At 43.2% G+C, this 19,200-nt stretch overlaps 1 protein-coding gene across 1 annotated transcript in view; it reads right to left on the bottom strand.

Annotated features, from left to right (window-relative positions):
• Positions 1-3,891: 3,891 nt before the first annotated feature.
• RFLNA (refilin A) overlaps positions 3,892-19,200 on the bottom strand; it is a 102,619-nt gene continuing 87,310 nt past the window's right edge. Inside the window, exon 4 of the mRNA XM_063964576.1 lies at positions 3,892-13,824. Coding sequence (XP_063820646.1) covers positions 13,491-13,824 — 334 coding nt within the window. The 3' untranslated portion in view covers positions 3,892-13,490. The remainder of the gene's footprint in view (positions 13,825-19,200) is intronic.

Here is a 19,200-nt window from a genome sequence, read left to right as displayed (position 1 = left end):
TGCATTGCTATATATGCGTGATGCGCAGAGGGATATTTGTACCCTGGCATCAAGAGTAAGCGCAATGTCCATCTCTTCCAGAAGAGCATTATGGACCCGACAGTGGTCAGGGGACGCAGATTCCAAACGGCACATGGAAGTATTGCCGTATAAGGGGGAGGAGTTATTTGGGGCTGGTCTAACAGACCTGGTGGCCACGGCAACGGCTGGAAAATCCACCTTTTTACCCCAGGTTACTTCACATTAGCAGAAAAAGACACAGTCTTTTCAAACTCAGTCCTTTCGTTCCCATAAGTACAAGCGAGCAAAAGGCCACTCCTTTCTGCCCAAGGGTAGAGGAAGAGGAAAAAGACTGCACCATGCAGCCGCTTCCCAGGAGCAGAAGCCCTCCCCTGCTTCTGCCAAGTCTTCAGCATGACGCTGGGGCTGTACAAGCAGATTCAGACACGGTGGGGGCCCGTCTCAAGAATTTCAACGCGCAGTGGGCTCACTCGCAAGTGGATCCCTGGATTCTACAGGTAGTATCACAGGGGTACAAACTGGAATTCGAGGCGTTTCCTCCTCATCGGTTCCTGAAGTCTGCTTTACCAAAGTCTCCCTCCGACAGGGAGGCAGTTCTGGAAGCCATTCACAAGCTGTACTCCCAGCAGGTGATAATCAAGGTACCCCTCTTACAACAGGGGAAGGGGTATTATTCCACACTATTTGTGGTACCGAAGCCGGACGGCTCGGTGAGACCAATCTTAAATCTAAAATCTTTGAACACTTACATAAAAAGGTTCAAATTCAAGATGGAGTCACTCAGAGCAGTGATAGCGAACCTGGAAGAAGGGGACTATATGGTGTCTCTGGACATAAAAGATGCTTATCTCCACGTCCCAATCTACCCTTCTCACCAAGGGTACCTCAGGTTTGTAGTACAAAACTGTCATTATCAGTTTCAGACGCTGCCGTTTGGATTGTCCACGGCGCCTCGGGTCTTTACCAAGGTAATGGCCGAAATGATGATTCTTCTACGAAGAAAAGGCATCTTAATTATCCCTTACTTGGACGATCTCCTGATAAGGGCAAGAACCAAGGAACAGTTAGAAGTCGGAGTGGCACTATCTCAGGTAGTGCTAAGTCAGCACGGATGGATTCTAAATATCCCAAAATCGCAGCTGATTCCAACGACACGTCTACTGTTCTTAGGAATGATTCTGGACACAGTCCAGAAGAAGGTGTTTCTCCCGGAGGAGAAGGCCAGGGAGTTATCCGAGCTAGTCAGGAACCTCCTAAAACCAGGACAGGTATCAGTGCATCAGTGCACAAGGGTCCTGGGAAAAATGGTGGCTTCTTACGAAGCGATTCCATTCGGAAGATTCCATGCAAGAACGTTTCAGTGGGATCTACTGGGAAAATGGTCCGGATCGCATCTTCAGATGCATCAACGGATAACCCTGTCGCCAAGGACAAGGGTGTCTCTCCTGTGGTGGCTTCAGAGTGCTCATCTACTAGAGGGCCGCAGATTTGGCATTCAGGATTGGATCCTGGTAACCACGGATGCCAGCCTCAGAGGCTGGGGAGCAGTCACACAGGGAAGGAATTTCCAGGGCTTGTGGTCAAGCATAGAAACATCTCTTCATATAAACATTCTGGAACTAAGGGCCATTTACAATGCCTTAATTCAAGCAAAACCTCTGCTTCAGGGTCAGGCGGTGTTGATCCAATCGGACAACATCACGTCAGTCGCCCACGTAAACAGACAGGGCGGCACGAGAAGCAGGAGGGCAATGGCAGAAACTGCAAGGATTCTTCGCTGGGCGGAGAATCATGTGATAGCACTGTCAGCAGTGTTCATTCCGGGAGTGGACAACTGGGAAGCAGACTTCTTCAGCAGACACGACCTTCACCCGGGAGAGTGGGGACTTCACCCAGAAGTCTTCCACCAAATTGTAAACCGTTGGGAAAAACCAAAGGTGGACATGATGGCGTCACGTCTAAACAAAAAACTGGACAGATATTGCGCCAGGTCAAGGGACCCTCAGGCAATAGCAGTGGACGCTCTGGTAACGCCGTGGGTGTACCAGTCAGTGTATGTGTTCCCTCCTCTGCCCCTCATACCAAAAGTATTGAGAATCATAAGAAGGAGAGGAGTAAGAACTATACTCGTGGTTCCGGATTGGCCAAGAAGGTCTTGGTACCCGGAACTTCAAGAGATGCTCACGGACGAACCGTGGCCTCTACCTCTAAGAAAGGACCTGCTACTGCAGGGGCCTTGTCTGTTCCAAGACTTACCGCGGCTGCGTTTGACGGCATGGCGGTTGAACGCCGGATCCTGAAGGACAAGGGCATTCCAGAAGAAGTAATCCCTACTCTGGTAAAAGCCAGAAAGGAAGTAACCGCAAAACATCATCACCGCATTTGGCGTAAATATGTGGCGTGGTGTGAGGCCAAGAAGGCCCCTACAGAGGAATTTCAACTGGGTCGATTCTTACATTTCCTGCAAACAGGACTGTCTGTGGGCCTAAAATTAGGGTCCATTAAGGTTCAAATTTCGGCCTTGTCGATATTCTTCCAGAAAGAACTGGCTTCAGTACCTGAAGTTCAGACATTTGTGAAAGGGGTGCTGCACATACAGCCTCCTTTTGTGCCTCCAGTGGCACCTTGGGATCTCAATGTTGTGTTGAGATTTCTAAAATCACATTGGTTTGAACCATTGTCTACGGTAGATTTAAAATATCTCACGTGGAAGGTGTCGATGCTGTTGGCCTTGGCGTCAGCCAGGCGTGTGTCAGAATTGGCGGCTTTATCATGTAAAAGCCCTTACCTAATTTTTCATTCTGACAGGGCGGAATTGAGGACTCGTCCTCAATTTCTACCTAAGGTGGTTTCTGCATTTCACATGAACCAGCCTATTGTGGTACCTGCGGCTAATAGGGACTTAGAGGACTCTAAGTTGCTGGACGTTGTCAGGGCCTTGAAAATATATATTTCCAGGACGGCTGGAGTCAGGAAATCTGACTCGCTGTTTATCCTGTATGCACCCAACAAGCTGGGTGCTCCTGCTTCAAAGCAGACAATTGCTCGTTGGATTTGTAGTACAATTCAGCTTGCACATTCCGTAGCAGGATTGCCACAGCCAAAATCGGTAAAAGCCCATTCCACAAGGAAAGTGGGCTCATCTTGGGCGGCTGCCCGAGGGGTCTCGGCTTTACAACTTTGCCGAGCAGCTACTTGGTCAGGGGCAAACACGTTTGCAAAATTCTACAGATTTGATACCCTGGCTGAGGAGGACCTGGAGTTCTCTCACTCGGTGCTGCAGAGTCATCCGCACTCTCCCGCCCGTTTGGGAGCTTTGGTATAATCCCCATGGTCCTTACGGAGTCCCAGCATCCACTTAGGACGTTAGAGAAAATAAGATTTTACTTACCGATAAATCTATTTCTCGTAGTCCGTAGTGGATGCTGGGCGCCCATCCCTAGTGCGGATTGTCTGCAATACTTGTATATAGTTATTGTTACAAAAAAATTCGGGTTATTATTGTTGAGCCATCTTTTCAGAGGCTCCTTTGCATTTATCATACTGTTAACTGGGTTCAGATCACGAGTTGTACGGTGTGATTGGTGTGGCTGGTATGAGTCTTACCCGGGATTCAATATCCTTCCTTATTATGTACGCTCGTCCGGGCACAGTATCCTAACTGGCTTGGAGGAGGGTCATAGGGGGAGGAGCCAGTGCACACCACCTGATACTCAAGCTTTTATTTTGTGCCCTGTCTCCTGCGGAGCCGCTATTCCCCCATGGTCCTTACGGAGTCCCAGCATCCACTACGGACTACGAGAAATAGATTTATCGGTAAGTAAAATCTTATTTTACTTATGTTTAGTTATGAATTCACACATGTTCAAATTGCATTTAGAATTTATTGTATAGGCATCACATTTATCATGTATATTTTGCTGAGTGAGAAGAAAAGAAATATCACAGCTATATACATACATATTGCAAACAAGAAACCCCATATTGCAGACAGCAATGTTAGTATCAATAATATCCATTTATTTATTACTAGTTATTTATATAGCGCACACATATTCTGCAGTGCTTTACAGAGAATATTTTGCCATTCACATCAGACCCTGCCCCAGTGGAGCTTACAATCTATATTCCCTGCTACATGTACACACAATCACACTAGGGTTATTTTGTATTGTGAGCCAATTAACCTACCAGTATATTTTTGGATACTTGCAAAACTTCTCAAAATAAATTGTGCCTAATGTTATATACAAACATCTCATAAGAAGCATATACACACCCAATTGTGGAACTAGACACACCCTTTGGGCAGAGTATGACACAACCCCTCGGCGGCATGTAGCACATCTTACTGTAATCTCCCTGATTCTAGTTTTCAAAAGTAGGAAAGTATGATGGTGCACACTATAGTCTTCATCAGGTTCCCTGAAACTTCTGATGCTCCAAGTGCTAAACCTTCACCCACCAAACAGGATGGTAGGTAGTTCCACCACACCGCCTCAATTGATCTTTTTTTTCTAACCCCTGCTGTCATTGACGGAGCACAACTGTTCCCTTACAGCATGATAGTAAAGAGAATAGCAGTTACAAAGAAAACAGCTCATCTCTTCCTCAACCCTGAAAGTAATACGTGCGTTTCTTTCGGTCAACCACAGTAGCTCTTGTATGGGAAGCCAGGAAGCAGGACCTCTAGTTCTTCCAAATGGAGCAATTCAGGAAATAATCTACAGTATGTTACAAAACTCTATGTGGGCACTGAGAAATGTAGAAAGTAAAACTAATCGATTTCAACACAGCAGTCCTGCATTGGAGTGATGATAGAGTGTGGGCTAGATTCAAATGAATGCTGGTCTCATGCACCCATGTAAGATTAGGTTTTGCTAGATAAAACACGAATTTGAAGGGGTACAGTGAGTGCTTTAGGTTGTTGTTCCTTGTAAGAAGAGGGATATGTGGCCAAAATGACTTTACTTATACTTGGAGGAGGCAAAGATGGTGCCTGACTCATGTAATACAACAGATTTGAATACACCAAATTTTAGAATACATGTGGAAATGCTGAAATGAGTTCATGGGGTGTTCCTAATGTGGTAACAGCCAAATAGTCTGGACCTGAAGTGACAATTTTATTAAAACTTATCTCTTCAGGCAAGCTTATCAAATTTCAGAACCACTCATATAACCTCAAGATATCCTACCCAATAACAACCCCTATACAGTTCATACAGTACATAATGTTACACATTTTCCCTTCCTTCACATTCACATCCGCCTGACTTTTGGCCAACATTCCTGTGTGACTGGATCATACAGCCCAGCAAGGACCTCTGGGGAAGGAGGTAAACTGACGCGATACTCACCCTCAAAGGTTTAATAAAGATGCAGCAAACAGAAGCCCTTAAAAGTGATGCCCCATGGGGGTATCACATTAGTAACTGTTAAAAATAAGCAAATAGGTAAATTTCCAGCTGAACCAACAGTATTGGATAATAATTAAAGGACTGATGTTCTAGAGCAGTGGTTCTCAACTTGAGTCTTCTTGTACCCCCCAACGAGATAGATTTAATCATGCACAGGTGCGTTAATCTATCTTGGTCAGTAATTATCCCACCTGCTACCGCAGACAGAAAATCTCAAAACATGGGGGATTACTTCAGGGTTGAGAACACCTTTTCTAGAACAGTGCTTCTTGAAACTGGCCTTCATGGAACCCTAACAGTGCATGTTTTCCAGGTGTGTTAATTGACTTACACTATATATTACAGGTGTTACTAAATATTTCTGAGGATAACTTGAAAACACACACTGTTAGGGTTCCATGGAGGCCGAGTTTGAAAAATACTATTTTAGAGTAGAGGTACAGGTCATGTTTTGTGAATTCTTTAATCATGCAGAGGTGATCTATTTTGCTGGATCAGTAATTATCACACCTGCTTCCACAGACAGAATTTCTCAAAGCATGACCTGTTGGGAAAACTGGAGGGTTGAAGTTGATAAGCCCTGTTATGGAGGACATTTTGAACATGGCAATGTGTGTATGACATATGTATGTGACAAGTGGATAAATATGGCACTTTTGCACATAAAGAAATCTACTGACCATTATTCTGGCTCACAGCTGATGGATGGTGATGTAGTGTTGTTTTGCTTTAAGCATAAACATTTCACTTATTTTGGACATGGAAGGAATTCAATTGTGTCCATTACATTTTAGCTCTCAAAAAAAAAAAAAAAAAAAAAAGGCTTTTATTGAGATTTTTGCCTTTGGTCATTATCGGGAAATTCAATTGTAGCCAAGAAACACATGGATCCGGGATAAGTTTCCGGATTAATGTGTTTTTGCGGCCACGAACGCGAAAACAGTTCAGTTATTGGGGATTTTTTTCTCCTGCCTCCTGGGGGTTGACAAAAAATATTTCCCTGATAGTGATGGCTATTGTGGACAATTAAATAACTCCCATTGTAATTTACTACAGCTAATTGAATTTCACCTATAGGTTTTTTTTCTCAGAAATAAACAGTTAAACTGTTATAGAAGAATAAGGTTTTAGTTGTGTTTAATTTAGCATTGTCTTGTATACTCAGCTGCACTATTATATAATTACTATGTAAGTACTGTGCTCTGATTTGATATAGCACAGGCAGCATATCACACAATGCTGAGCATTAGGTTAAGTGAGCATATTAATATGATATAATTAATGATGTTCTGACAAATCCTGTCTCAGTATATGAATACTGCAATTAATGTTGTTGTTTTTTTTTACCATACTTACATAGACGCTAGTGAAATAAAAAAGCTGCCAATTATTTTTAATGATACAAGAAAAACAGACTGCTTACCTTAATGTCTGCACTTGTAGTGTGGCAATGTCTGTTTGCTCAAAGGATTCCAGTAAAAACAACACAAATACATTCTAAAGTCATTTTATTGAAAAAGAAGCCTTTTAATTGACACTTTTTAATTTGTAAGTGTAAAGAATTCTACAACATGGATTCTTACTACTGAAACTTGTTGTGGCTACAGTTTATTACATGAGAAACTGGATAAGACTAGCAGCAGTGCAAGAAGCCATATACAGCACCAAGCTATATGAGTGCGTACTGCATACCTGCCTGCTTTCTGCATGATAACTGACCAACCTGCTTGACTCCTCCAATAGACTCAAAAAAATTGTGAAACAAAACGGGTATGGGTCGTTGGATAGACACAACAGTCATTAGGTCGTCCATGGAAGGTCGACATGCATTCAGTCGACAGGGACAATAGGTCGACATGGTCATTAGGTCGACATGTACTAGGTCAAAAGGTCGACATGAGGTTTTTGACTGTTTTTGGTGTCGTTTTCTCCGTTAAGTGACGGGGGACGCAAATTAGTGCACCGTGTCCCCTCACATGGCTCACCATGCTTCGGGCAAGGTGCCTCGCTTCGCTCGGCACAGATTACTGTTCCAATCGTAGTCCATATGGATCGTTAATGATGAAAAAATGCAAAAAATTAAGAAAAAAATGTGAAAAACTCGTCGACCTTTTGACCTGTCGACTTAACGGCCTTGTCGACCTAATGCATGTCGACCTTATGGCATTGTGTCGACCTAACTACCGTAACCCAACAAAACTATGCAAGCAGCCTCATAGCAGATAGGTCCGATATACTGTGAATGCAGAAAACACTGTGAATTACAATGGAAATTGTACAAGTCACATTGCCAAAGAAATTAAAATAAATAATAGTAGTTTCCCAGCTGAGTGGTAGCCGGATAAGTGGCTTTATACTACAGACGTTCCTAAACTGGAATGAGCTGAATGTTATTTGCTGAAAAACCACACTGCAATAAACGCACATGCTTGTGTGTTGCCAAACTACTTCACAGAGCTATTATTGTCCTAGGTATAGAAGATTGATTCAGTGATTATGGGCCTGATTCAGAGGTGGATGCAATGCTGATATTTTCACATATATGATCAATGTTTTTTCTACTGCCTATATGTCTGAGTTGCACTGTGTATGTGCAGCGATCGTTGTGTGGCTTAGGACACAGAGTGAATGACAGGCACTGGCCGTTAGTAGGCGGTAACAACAAAAAGCAGGCGTCACGGCCCGCGACTGCGTCCTTGTTACAGCTGTACAGGTTACCAGATGCTTATTTGCGACATTCTCCAAGAGCATAGGGTTGCTCGGAGCTTTGATGGTGCGTCTTTGTACACAAGCGGCGGATTTAAAAAGCCTGTGGTTGGAGTCTCTTTGCAAAAGACTGTGATATTTGCCTATCATATAAATCCTATTTGCATATTATACAAAGATGCAGAAGTGACGGGCTCTGCTGTCATCTCTGAATCAGGACCTATACAATTAGCACACCTCTGTGATGTTTACGCCTCTTAAAAACTTAATTCAGACTTGATCGCTGTTGTGCTAAATCGCACAGCGGCCGATTATCGAACAACTGCGCATGCATACGAATCGTAATGGGCAGGCGCGAGGCCAAACTGCAAAAAAATCCTGCTTTTTTATCACTAGGTGAACGCAGGCTGATTTGACAGGAAGCGGACGTTTGGGGGTGGTAACTGCCCGTTTTCTGGGAGTTCGAACAGCCTGTTTCTTTCGCACTGTAGGAATAAGTCCTGGACTACGCATAGACTGGAAAAATTATTAGATGGTGAGTGAGTTGCGAACAGATTTGCAGCTTACCGGCATTTACAAAGCTTTTCGCACGGCGTATGCAGACTTGGACTGGGCAATATTTCACTCTGTCTGGGCGGTGACTATCCAATCGCAAACCTCTGCAAATTTACAGAGGTGCGATCAAGTCTGAATTAGGTCCGAAGATCATTGCTGCCCATTCTTAAAAGCCCTACAATCTGGGCATTTTCTGCAGAGTTGCCCGACGGGGGACCTGGCGGAGTGGTGGGAGTGACGGGGAAGTGAAGTTTCTTCACTCTCCCTATCATCCAGCCCCATAGCCCTGCATGCTAATATGGACGAGATTGTCCATATTGGCATGCATGTATCAACGATCCGGTGCCAACGATGAACGAACGCGGGGCTGCGCATCGTTCATCGTTGGTGCATACACACTGAAAGATATGAACGATATCTTGTTCATTAATACACGAGATCATTCATATCTTTCAGTGTAATCGCTAAGTGTGTAGGGCCCATTACATCTTTATAGAGACCTCTGCTTCTTCACAATCTTGAAACCCTGTTCTATAGAGCATTAAATGAAACCATCTATTTGTCCTGCTGAACAGAAGGAAGTCTTAGCAGTTGCCGTTAGGTAGAGACGTAATTTGAAGTCACAGCAGGTGACATATTTTTCTAAGAACTGTAAATACTGGAATATTACAGATTTTGTGCATATTGCATACAGAACATGATAGCTCCATTAATCAGTAGAATGTTTTAATAGCAGTTTTCCCAAAAGGTAGAATACGTGTTTTTTTAAAATATTTTTGTTGATAATGAAACGGTCCATTTATTTAGGAATGTGGCACTGTTATATACCTGAATAAAATCATCACATGAAACAGACTGTATTAAAGCCACATGTTAATTATATGTCTAAATATAAGGAACTGTACACTCCTGCACACATCTATATTTAAAAAAAAAAAGAATATTTCAAGGTGCTACTTTGCAATTATCAGTATGTATAGCCCAGTGCTACAAGCTGAAGTTCATTTTAACCCTAAGTGTGTTAGAGCTGCCAAACACTCACAACATCCAATACACCCAGCTATGCCCAACCAGTATTATTATTATTATTATTATAGCAGATTTGCAAGGCCACAGAATGCTCCACAGCGCTGGACAGTAGGAAAGAACAAGACAGACATAAAACAGGGACATACTACCTAACCAAAATAAATGCAGACAAGAAAATAAATAGTATGGTCCCACCTCATGAGAAAGCAGACCTTATAACTGGAAGAGGCTTAAACAAGAGGAGTCAGTATGGGAATGGATAAGTTGTGAGGGTTCATAGCAGGTGACAAAAGGGTACGATGTAATAAATAGGCTGTAAGAGTCTGATCAGGCATGGTAGAGACGTCCATAAGTCAGTAGCAGCAGGGGAGAAGTCATGCAGGTGGAAGTGGTTACCAGAGACAAAGTGCAGATCAGATGCAGATCTTTTGGCCTAGACTTGTTTCTGCTTACCAATGACAAAACAAATCAGCTATATTTTAAAAGTATTTTTAATTAAACTTGAATGCAAATCATATGTGACTGGAAGGCTTCTTCTAAAATTCCCAATATTTTGTAACAATAAGGAACTGCCATTTTCAGGTTGGCTAAGATATCAAGTGGGCCCAGTTACTAGAGAGGGGGCATAGTTACGCCACATCTGAGGGGTGAGGGTGCATTTCTACACCTTTATGACTGTCCCGGGCTCCCACCAGAATCCCCAGATGAACCCAGGCAATCAATACCCACCCAACCCCCTCCCTGCCCCCTGCCATTTTGTACAATTGTTATAAATAAAGAAAATGCTCCAGCTGTAATTTAGCATCATGAATTTTCTGCATGCTGGCATGTGGGGCAGAAGCCCTAGTTTCTGGGTTTGTCTCAACGATCGTTTACAGACAGAGGGGCACTGACTGTTGTCCGTCTGCTAATGTCTTGTTCAATCCGTGTATGAAGAGATTTGCGGAGTGGCTTAAATCTATCCCCAGATGGCAATAAAATAAATAAGGAGAGTGCTCATATTTTAAATATGACCACAAAAATGTTTTTTTTTACATTTATATTCCCCATATGATAACTAACAATTTTTCCAGCAGCATTGTAACAACAACGTAAATAACAGAAATTTACGGTAAGAGGGAATAAAAAATAATAAAAAATGCTATCTAACATAAAAAAGTAGTGAAAGCAGGGAACATTAGCGCTCATACGGCTATATGGTCATGCCTAATCAATGGGGTCATTCCGAGTTGTTCACTCACTAGCTGCTTTTAGCAGCATTGCACACGCTAAGCCGCCACCCTCTGGGAGTGTATCTTAGCTTAGCAGAATTGCGAACGAAAGAGTAGCAGAATTGCGAATAGAAATTCCTTAGCAGTTTCTGAGTAGCTCGAGAGCTACTCACAAATAGCGATCAGTTCAGTCAGTTTCGTTGCTGGTTTGACGTCACACACACGCCCAGCGTTCGGCCAGCCACTCCCCCGTTTCTCCAGACACTCCTGCGTTTTTCCGCCCACTCCCAGAAAACGTCCAGTTTCCGCCCAGAAACCCCCACTTCCTGTCAATCACACTACGATCAGCAGAACAATGAAAAAACTTCATTACGCCGTGAGTAAAATACCAAACTTTTGTGCTAATTTACTTGGCGCAGGCGCCCTGCGTACATTGCGCATGCGCAGTTTGCGACTAATCGCTTCGTAGCGAAAAAAAAATAACAGCGAACAACTCGGAATGACCCCCAATATACACTAGTTTATATACCCAAATCATAAGTGAATGAATTGTGTGAAATTACTTAAATATTGATTGTTTACCTGTAAATCAGTAAAAAAACAACGTGGGCATCATTACCTTGTAGCAACTGCTTTACATGAATTACAAAAAAAAGTGTGGCATTTACTTTAGCATAGAACACACTCAAAACTAATCTACTGAACTAATATTATCTAATCCTAAATTGTGTATTTTACCCGGCATCCTAAAAGAATGTAGTTGTATTTTTAAATATGAACTGTTGATTTTTTCCAGTATATACATTATGCCATATGGTGCATAGCCCAAATGCAGCATATAAAGCATTTTCTGAAGCCAGCTATTAAGGATGTAATTAGAATTTGTTGTCATTTATACATCTGTCAGCCACTGCCCACTTTGAATGCCATTACTTAATGTTATACATATGGACATTTAATCTCAGATGTCAAATCCATTGTAGAGTATGTACTTTACATTGCAAAAGCACAGCACAGAGATCAGAGGGTCCATAGACACTAGCAATTAGTAAGATTGCAGTATATTAAGCAAGTTTATTATTATTACATGTACCATTTTTCATAATGCCCATGTATACAGACCACCTCATGTCTGTCCTGTCTGATTAAACCAAACACACGTGACATGAACAGCAAATACACGTGGAATGTAAGGTAGGATAAGTTAAGCAACGCAACCCTGGATATGAGGAAATCCTTACTTCATAAAGAGTTACAATAGTCTGGCAACTGTGGAACCTCCCTTCACACACATACTAAGATTCCATATTAGTACTGTTCAATGTAAGTGTCCATTATACTGCTCGGCGGATGTTGGTACTTCACATGCTACATAATATTACACCGGCAAAGTAGTCATTGGCATTCTGTAGTAGCAGGGGGTCACTACTAAAGGGGAAAATTTATCAAAGTTTGGAGAGTAATAAAATGGAGGGACATAAAGTGCCAACCAATCAGCTCCTGTACAAAGCCTATAAACTGGCAGATAGGAGCTGATTCATTGGTACTTTATGTCTCTCCACTTTATCTCTCTCCAAGTTTTACTAAGTTTCCCCTGTGTCCCTTAAGAGTCAATGTGCTATATACACGTCCATCTTAAATAACATGATCAGTGATAAGATTCCCTATAATTCTCATTTGAGGGCAATATAACAAAGCTCTTTTTTGATGTATCTTATACAATGGACATCGATTCCTCGAGAAGCAACAGAATGTACCATAGATACATTCATTGCAAGGAACCAAATTGTTACAGGAGAAGTTATTAGTATAATAATGTATAAAACCTTTCCATATTTCCTCAGCTAGTGGAAGAGGCTGAGGTTCCAAACTAAAGTAACTCTGCTCGGGGTTGGCATTTTCTTCCGCTAAACCTCCTTCCTGCAGACTTAACTCTACATTACATGTTAATCACTTTTTGGTAGCTGCTATACAGCCAAACCACCCATTGCACAGATCCCTCTGTATAAGAGCTGACCACCCGACCTGCTTCTCGTCTACACATTTCATATCCCCAAACGTAAAACACAGACCCATCAGTAGATATCTGCTGGGGAATTATGTCTTCACTGGTTTACCCTGGACAATCCAGTGATGGGTTTAAACTTACACACCGCTCTACCTTTAAAGTCTGTCAACATATTCATAGTTCATCTTGTACATTAATATTAGAGGATGAACAATCAGTACATATTAGCCAGTCTTTCACCAACAATGGGCTAAATCTGACTTTTACATTTGTTGCCAAATCTTCCAAGTTTAACAAGCGTAAAATGTTTGATATTCTATGTACAACAGAGAAAGAAATAAACAGATAACAATACAAGACATACATTATTCACTTGAAAGATACTGGTTAAACCAGTACCCATGCCTTATTCTTCTCTCTCAGTTATGGTCAGGAAATGTTCAATGATGTTAGTTTACAAGGATCCAAACTTTTTAGGCTATAGATCGCCTCATGTTTGTAAGGCCAGTCCGGTTGGTAATTTTAAAATCTGTAACTGGATTAAAGATTATCTGTGTATATAATACAGGGGCTTGTTTCCTCGCAGAGTTCCAGTTGCACACTGGAAGCAAACCATTTCTTGACACCCCCGCAGTTGTAATTGAGCGTCGTTCTGTAAATGTTCTTGGCATGTTTAGGGAAAATGATGGTGGTGCTTTGAAACCTCAGGGGCTTGTTGCGAGGCTCGAAAACTAGCTGAGATTTGAAATTCCTCCATGTGCAGTTTGGAGTGGAGATGATTGTTTCGCTGAAAGAAGTGACTGTAGGAATTGGGGCATAGAACACATGATCTCGATAATGCTTCTCTGAATCGTATTTGATTTCAGAATTGCACCTGGAAATAGAAGTTTAATTAATTTAAATTGTAAAAAGATATAAATATTACAATGATTAGTGGATGTTTTCGCTTGTTCATGATAGCTCTGGAAATTCAAGGGTCTAAAATATACAGTGCTGAATATATAAAATATTACACATATTATACAGCTAAAAAATTTTCAACATTTGGTCACTTTACCATGTATTTTGTACAGCAACATATCCAATAATGTACAGCATTGTTTTATGTGAATGCTAGACAGTACTGTATCCATTAGCCCAGGCATAGGTAACCCTTGGAACTAAGGGGGTAATTCAGACCTGATCGTAGCAGCAAATTTGTTAGCAGTTGGCAAAACCATGGGGGTAATTCCAAGTTGATCGCAGCAGGATTTTTGTTAGCAATTGGGCAAAACCATGTGCACTGCAGGGGAGGCAGATATAACATGTTCAGAGAGAGTTAGATTTGGGTGGGGTGTGTTCAATCTGCAATCTAATTTGCAGTGTAAAAATAAAGCAGCCAGTATTTACTAGAGATGAGCGGGTTCGGTTCCTCGGAATCCGAACCCGCCCGAACTTCAGGTTTTTTTACACGGGGCCGAGCGACTCGGATCTTCCCGCCTTGCTCGGTTAACCCGAGCGCGCCCGAACGTCATCATCCCGCTGTCGGATTCTCGCGAGGCTCGGATTCTATCGCGAGACTCGGATTCTATATAAGGAGCCGCGCGTCGCCGCCATTTTCACACGTGCATTGAGATTGATAGGGAGAGGACGTGGCTGGCGTCCTCTCCGTTTAGAGTGACTAGAGTACTAGAGAGAGACACAAATTTTGGGGAGCATATAGGAGGAGTACTACTTGCTGCTGATAGTGTGACCAGTGACCAGTGTCACCAGTTTAATTAATCCGTTCTCTGCCTGAAAAAAAACGATACACACTGCACAGTGTGACACAGTCACACATACCATATCTGTGCTCAGCCCAGTGTGCTGCATCATATACTGTATATCATTATCTGACTGCTGAGTGCTCACTGCTCACACAGCTTAATTGTGGGGGAGACTGGGGAGCAGTTATAGCAGGAGTACATTTAAGTACAGTGCACACTTTTGCTGCCAGAGTGCCACTGCCAGTGTGACTGACCAGTGACCACTGACCACCAGTATTGTGATTGTCTGCTGACCACCAGTATATTGTGATTGTCTGCCTGAAAAAGTTAAACACTCGTCGCGTGGTGTTTTTATAAACGCATTCTGCAGACAGTGTCCAGCAGGTCCGTCATTACATAATATATACCTGTCCGGCTGCAGTACTAGTGTGATATATATATATATTTTAATTTTATCTCATTATCATCCAGTCTATATTAGCAGCAGACACAGTACGGTAGTCCACGGCTGTAGCTACCTCTGTGTCGGCAGTCGCTCGTCCATCCATAATTGTATACCACCTACCCGTGTTTTTTTTTTTTCTATCTTCTTGATACTAGTAGCTTACTTTAGGAGTCTGCAGTGCTGACAGACAGTGTCCAGCAGGTCCGTCCTTACATAATATATACCTGTCCGGCTGCAGTACTAGTGTGATATATATATATATTTTAATTTTATCTCATTATCATCCAGTCTATATTAGCAGCAGACACAGTACGGTAGTCCACGGCTGTAGCTACCTCTGTGTCGGCAGTCGCTCGTCCATCCATAATTGTATACCACCTACCCGTGGTTTTTTTTTTTTCTATCTTCTTGATACTAGTAGCTTACTTTAGGAGTCTGCAGTGCTGACAGACAGTGTCCAGCAGGTCCGTCATTACATAATATATACCTGTCCGGCTGCAGTACTAGTGTGATATATAATATATATATATTTTAATTTTATCTCATTATCATCCAGTCTATATTAGCAGCAGACACAGTACGGTAGTCCACGGCTGTAGCTACCTCTGTGTCGGCAGTCGCTCGTCCATCCATAATTGTATACCACCTACCCGTGTTTTTTTTTTCTATCTTCTTGATACTAGTAGCTTACTTTAGGAGTCTGCAGTGCTGACAGACAGTGTCCAGCAGGTCCGTCATTACATAATATATACCTGTCCGGCTGCAGTACTAGTGTGATATATATTTTAATTTGATCTCATTATCATCCAGTCTATATTAGCAGCAGACACAGTACGGTAGTCCACGGCTGTAGCTACCTCTGTGTCGGCAGTCGCTCGTCCATCCATAATTGTATACCACCTACCCGTGGTTTTTTTTTTTTCTATCTTCTTGATACTAGTAGCTTACTTTAGGAGTCTGCAGTGCTGACAGACAGTGTCCAGCAGGTCCGTCATTACATAATATATACCTGTCCGGCTGCAGTACTAGTGTGATATATATATATTTTAATTTTATCTCATTATCATCCAGTCAATATTAGCAGCAGACACAGTACGGTAGTCCACGGCTGTAGCTACCTCTGTGTCGGCAGTCGCTCGTCCATCCATAATTGTATACCACCTACCCGTGGTTTTTTTTTTCTATCTTCTTGATACTAGTAGCTTACTTTAGGAGTCTGCAGTGCTGACAGACAGTGTCCAGCAGGTCCGTCATTACATAATATATACCTGTCCGGCTGCAGTACTAGTGTGATATATATATATATATTTTAATTTTATCTCATTATCATCCAGTCTATATTAGCAGCAGACACAGTACGGTAGTCCACGGCTGTAGCTACCTCTGTGTCGGCAGTCGCTCGTCCATCCATAAGTATACTAGTATCCATCCATCTCCATTGTTTACCTGAGGTGCCTTTTAGTTGTGCCTATTAAAATATGGAGAACAAAAATGTTGAGGTTCCAAAATTAGGGAAAGATCAAGATCCACTTCCACCTCGTGCTGAAGCTGCTGCCACTAGTCATGGCCGAGACGATGAAATGCCAGCAACGTCGTCTGCCAAGGCCGATGCCCAATGTCATAGTACAGAGCATGTAAAATCCAAAACACCAAATATCAGTAAAAAAAGGACTCAAAAATCTAAAATAAAATTGTCGGAGGAGAAGCGTAAACTTGCCAGTTTGGATTCTGATGGTGAGGTGGTTTGTTTAAGTCAGGCACCCGGGGAGACACCTGTTGTCCGTGGGAGGAATATGGCCATTGACATGCCTGGTGAAAATACCAAAAAAATCAGCTCTTCGGTGTGGAAGTATTTCAACAGAAATGCGGACAACATTTGTCAAGCCGTGTGTTGCCTTTGTCAAGCTGTAATAAGTAGGGGTAAGGACATTAACCACCTCGGAACATCCTCCCTTATACGTCACCTGCAGCGCATTCATAATAAGTCAGTGACAAGTTCAAAAACTTTGGGCGACAGCGGAAGCAGTCCACTGACCAGTAAATCCCTTCCTCTTGTAACCAAGCTCACGCAAACCACCCCACCAACTCCCTCAGTGTCAATTTCCTCCTTCCCCAGGAATGCCAATAGTCCTGCAGGCCATGTCACTGGCAATTCTGACGAGTCCTCTCCTGCCTGGGATTCCTCCGATGCATCCTTGCGTGTAACGCCTACTGCTGCTGGCGCTGCTGTTGTTGCTGCTGGGAGTCGATGGTCATCCCAGAGGGGAAGTCGGAAGACCACTTGTACTACTTCCAGTAAGCAATTGACTGTCCAACAGTCCTTTGCGAGGAAGATGAAATATCACAGCAGTCATCCTGTTGCAAAGCGGATAACTGAGGCCTTGACAACTATGTTGGTGTTAGACGTGCGTCCGGTATCCGCCGTTAGTTCACAGGGAACTAGTCAATTTCTTGAGGTAGTGTGCCCCCGTTACCAAATACCATCTAGGTTCCACTTCTCTAGGCAGGCGATACCGAGAATGTACACGGACGTCAGAAAAAGACTCACCAGTGTCCTAAAAAATGCAGTTGTACCCAATGTCCACTTAACCACGGACATGTGGACAAGTGGAGCAGGGCAGGGTCAGGACTATATGACTGTGACAGCCCACTGGGTAGATGTATGGACTCCCGCCGCAAGAACAGCAGCGGCGGCACCAGTAGCAGCATCTCGCAAATGCCAACTCTTTCCTAGGCAGGCTACGCTTTGTATCACCGGTTTCCAGAATACGCACACAGCTGAAAACCTCTTACGGCAACTGAGGAAGATCATCGCGGAATGGCTTACCCCAATTGGACTCTCCTGTGGATTTGTGGCATCGAACAACGCCAGCAATATTGTGTGTGCATTAAATATGGGCAAATTCCAGCACGTCCCATGTTTTGCACATACCTTGAATTTGGTGGTGCAGAATTATTTAAAAAACGAGAGGGGCGTGCAAGAGATGCTGTCGGTGGCCAGAAGAATTGCGGGACACTTTCGGCGTACAGGCACCACGTACAGAAGACTGGAGCACCACCAAAAACGCCTGAACCTGCCCTGCCATCATCTGAAGCAAGAAGTGGTAACGAGGTGGAATTCAACCCTATATATGCTTCAGAGGTTGGAGGAGCAGCAAAAGGCCATTCAAGCCTATACAATTGAGCACGATATAGGAGGTGGAATGCACCTGTCTCAAGCGCAGTGGAGAATGATTTCAATGTTGTGCAAGGTTCTGCTGCCCTTTGAACTTGCCACACGTGAAGTCAGTTCAGACACTGCCAGCCTGAGTCAGGTCATTCCCCTCATCAGGCTTTTGCAGAAGAAGCTGGAGACATTGAAGGAGGAGCTAACACGGAGCGATTCCGCTAGGCATGTGGGACTTGTGGATGGAGCCCTTAATTCGCTTAACAAGGATTCACGGGTGGTCAATCTGTTGAAATCAGAGCACTACATTTTGGCCACCGTGCTCGATCCTAGATTTAAAACCTACCTTGGATCTCTCTTTCCGGCACACACAAGTCTGCTGGGGTTCAAAGACCTGCTGGTGAGAAAATTGTCAAGTCAAGCGGAACGTGACCTGTCAACATCTCCTCCTTCACATTCTCCCGCAACTGGGGGTGCGAGGAAAAGGCTCAGAATTCCGAGCCCACCCGCTGGCGGTGATGCAGGGCAGTCTGGAGCGACTGCTGATGCTGACATCTGGTCCGGACCGAAGGACCTGCCAACGATTACGGATACGGACATGTCGTCTACTGGCACTGCATATGATTCTCTCCCCATTGAAAGAATGGTGGAGGATTATATGAGTGACCGCATCCAAGTAGGCACGTCAGACAGTCCGTACTTATACTGGCAGGAAAAAGAGGCAATTTGGAGGCCCTTGCACAAACTGGCTTTATTCTACCTAAGTTGCCCTCCCACAAGTGTGTACTCCGAAAGAGTGTTTAGTGCCGCCGCTCACCTTGTCAGCAATCGGCGTACGAGGTTACTTCCAGAAAATGTGGAGAAGATGATGTTCATTAAAATGAATTATAATCA

The sequence above is a fragment of the Pseudophryne corroboree genome, chromosome 1, assembly GCF_028390025.1.
Source record: "Pseudophryne corroboree isolate aPseCor3 chromosome 1, aPseCor3.hap2, whole genome shotgun sequence".
NCBI lineage: Eukaryota > Metazoa > Chordata > Amphibia > Anura > Myobatrachidae > Pseudophryne > Pseudophryne corroboree.
The sequence above is the reverse complement of the archived record's forward strand: the minus strand, read 5'-3'. Positions and strand labels throughout refer to the sequence as shown.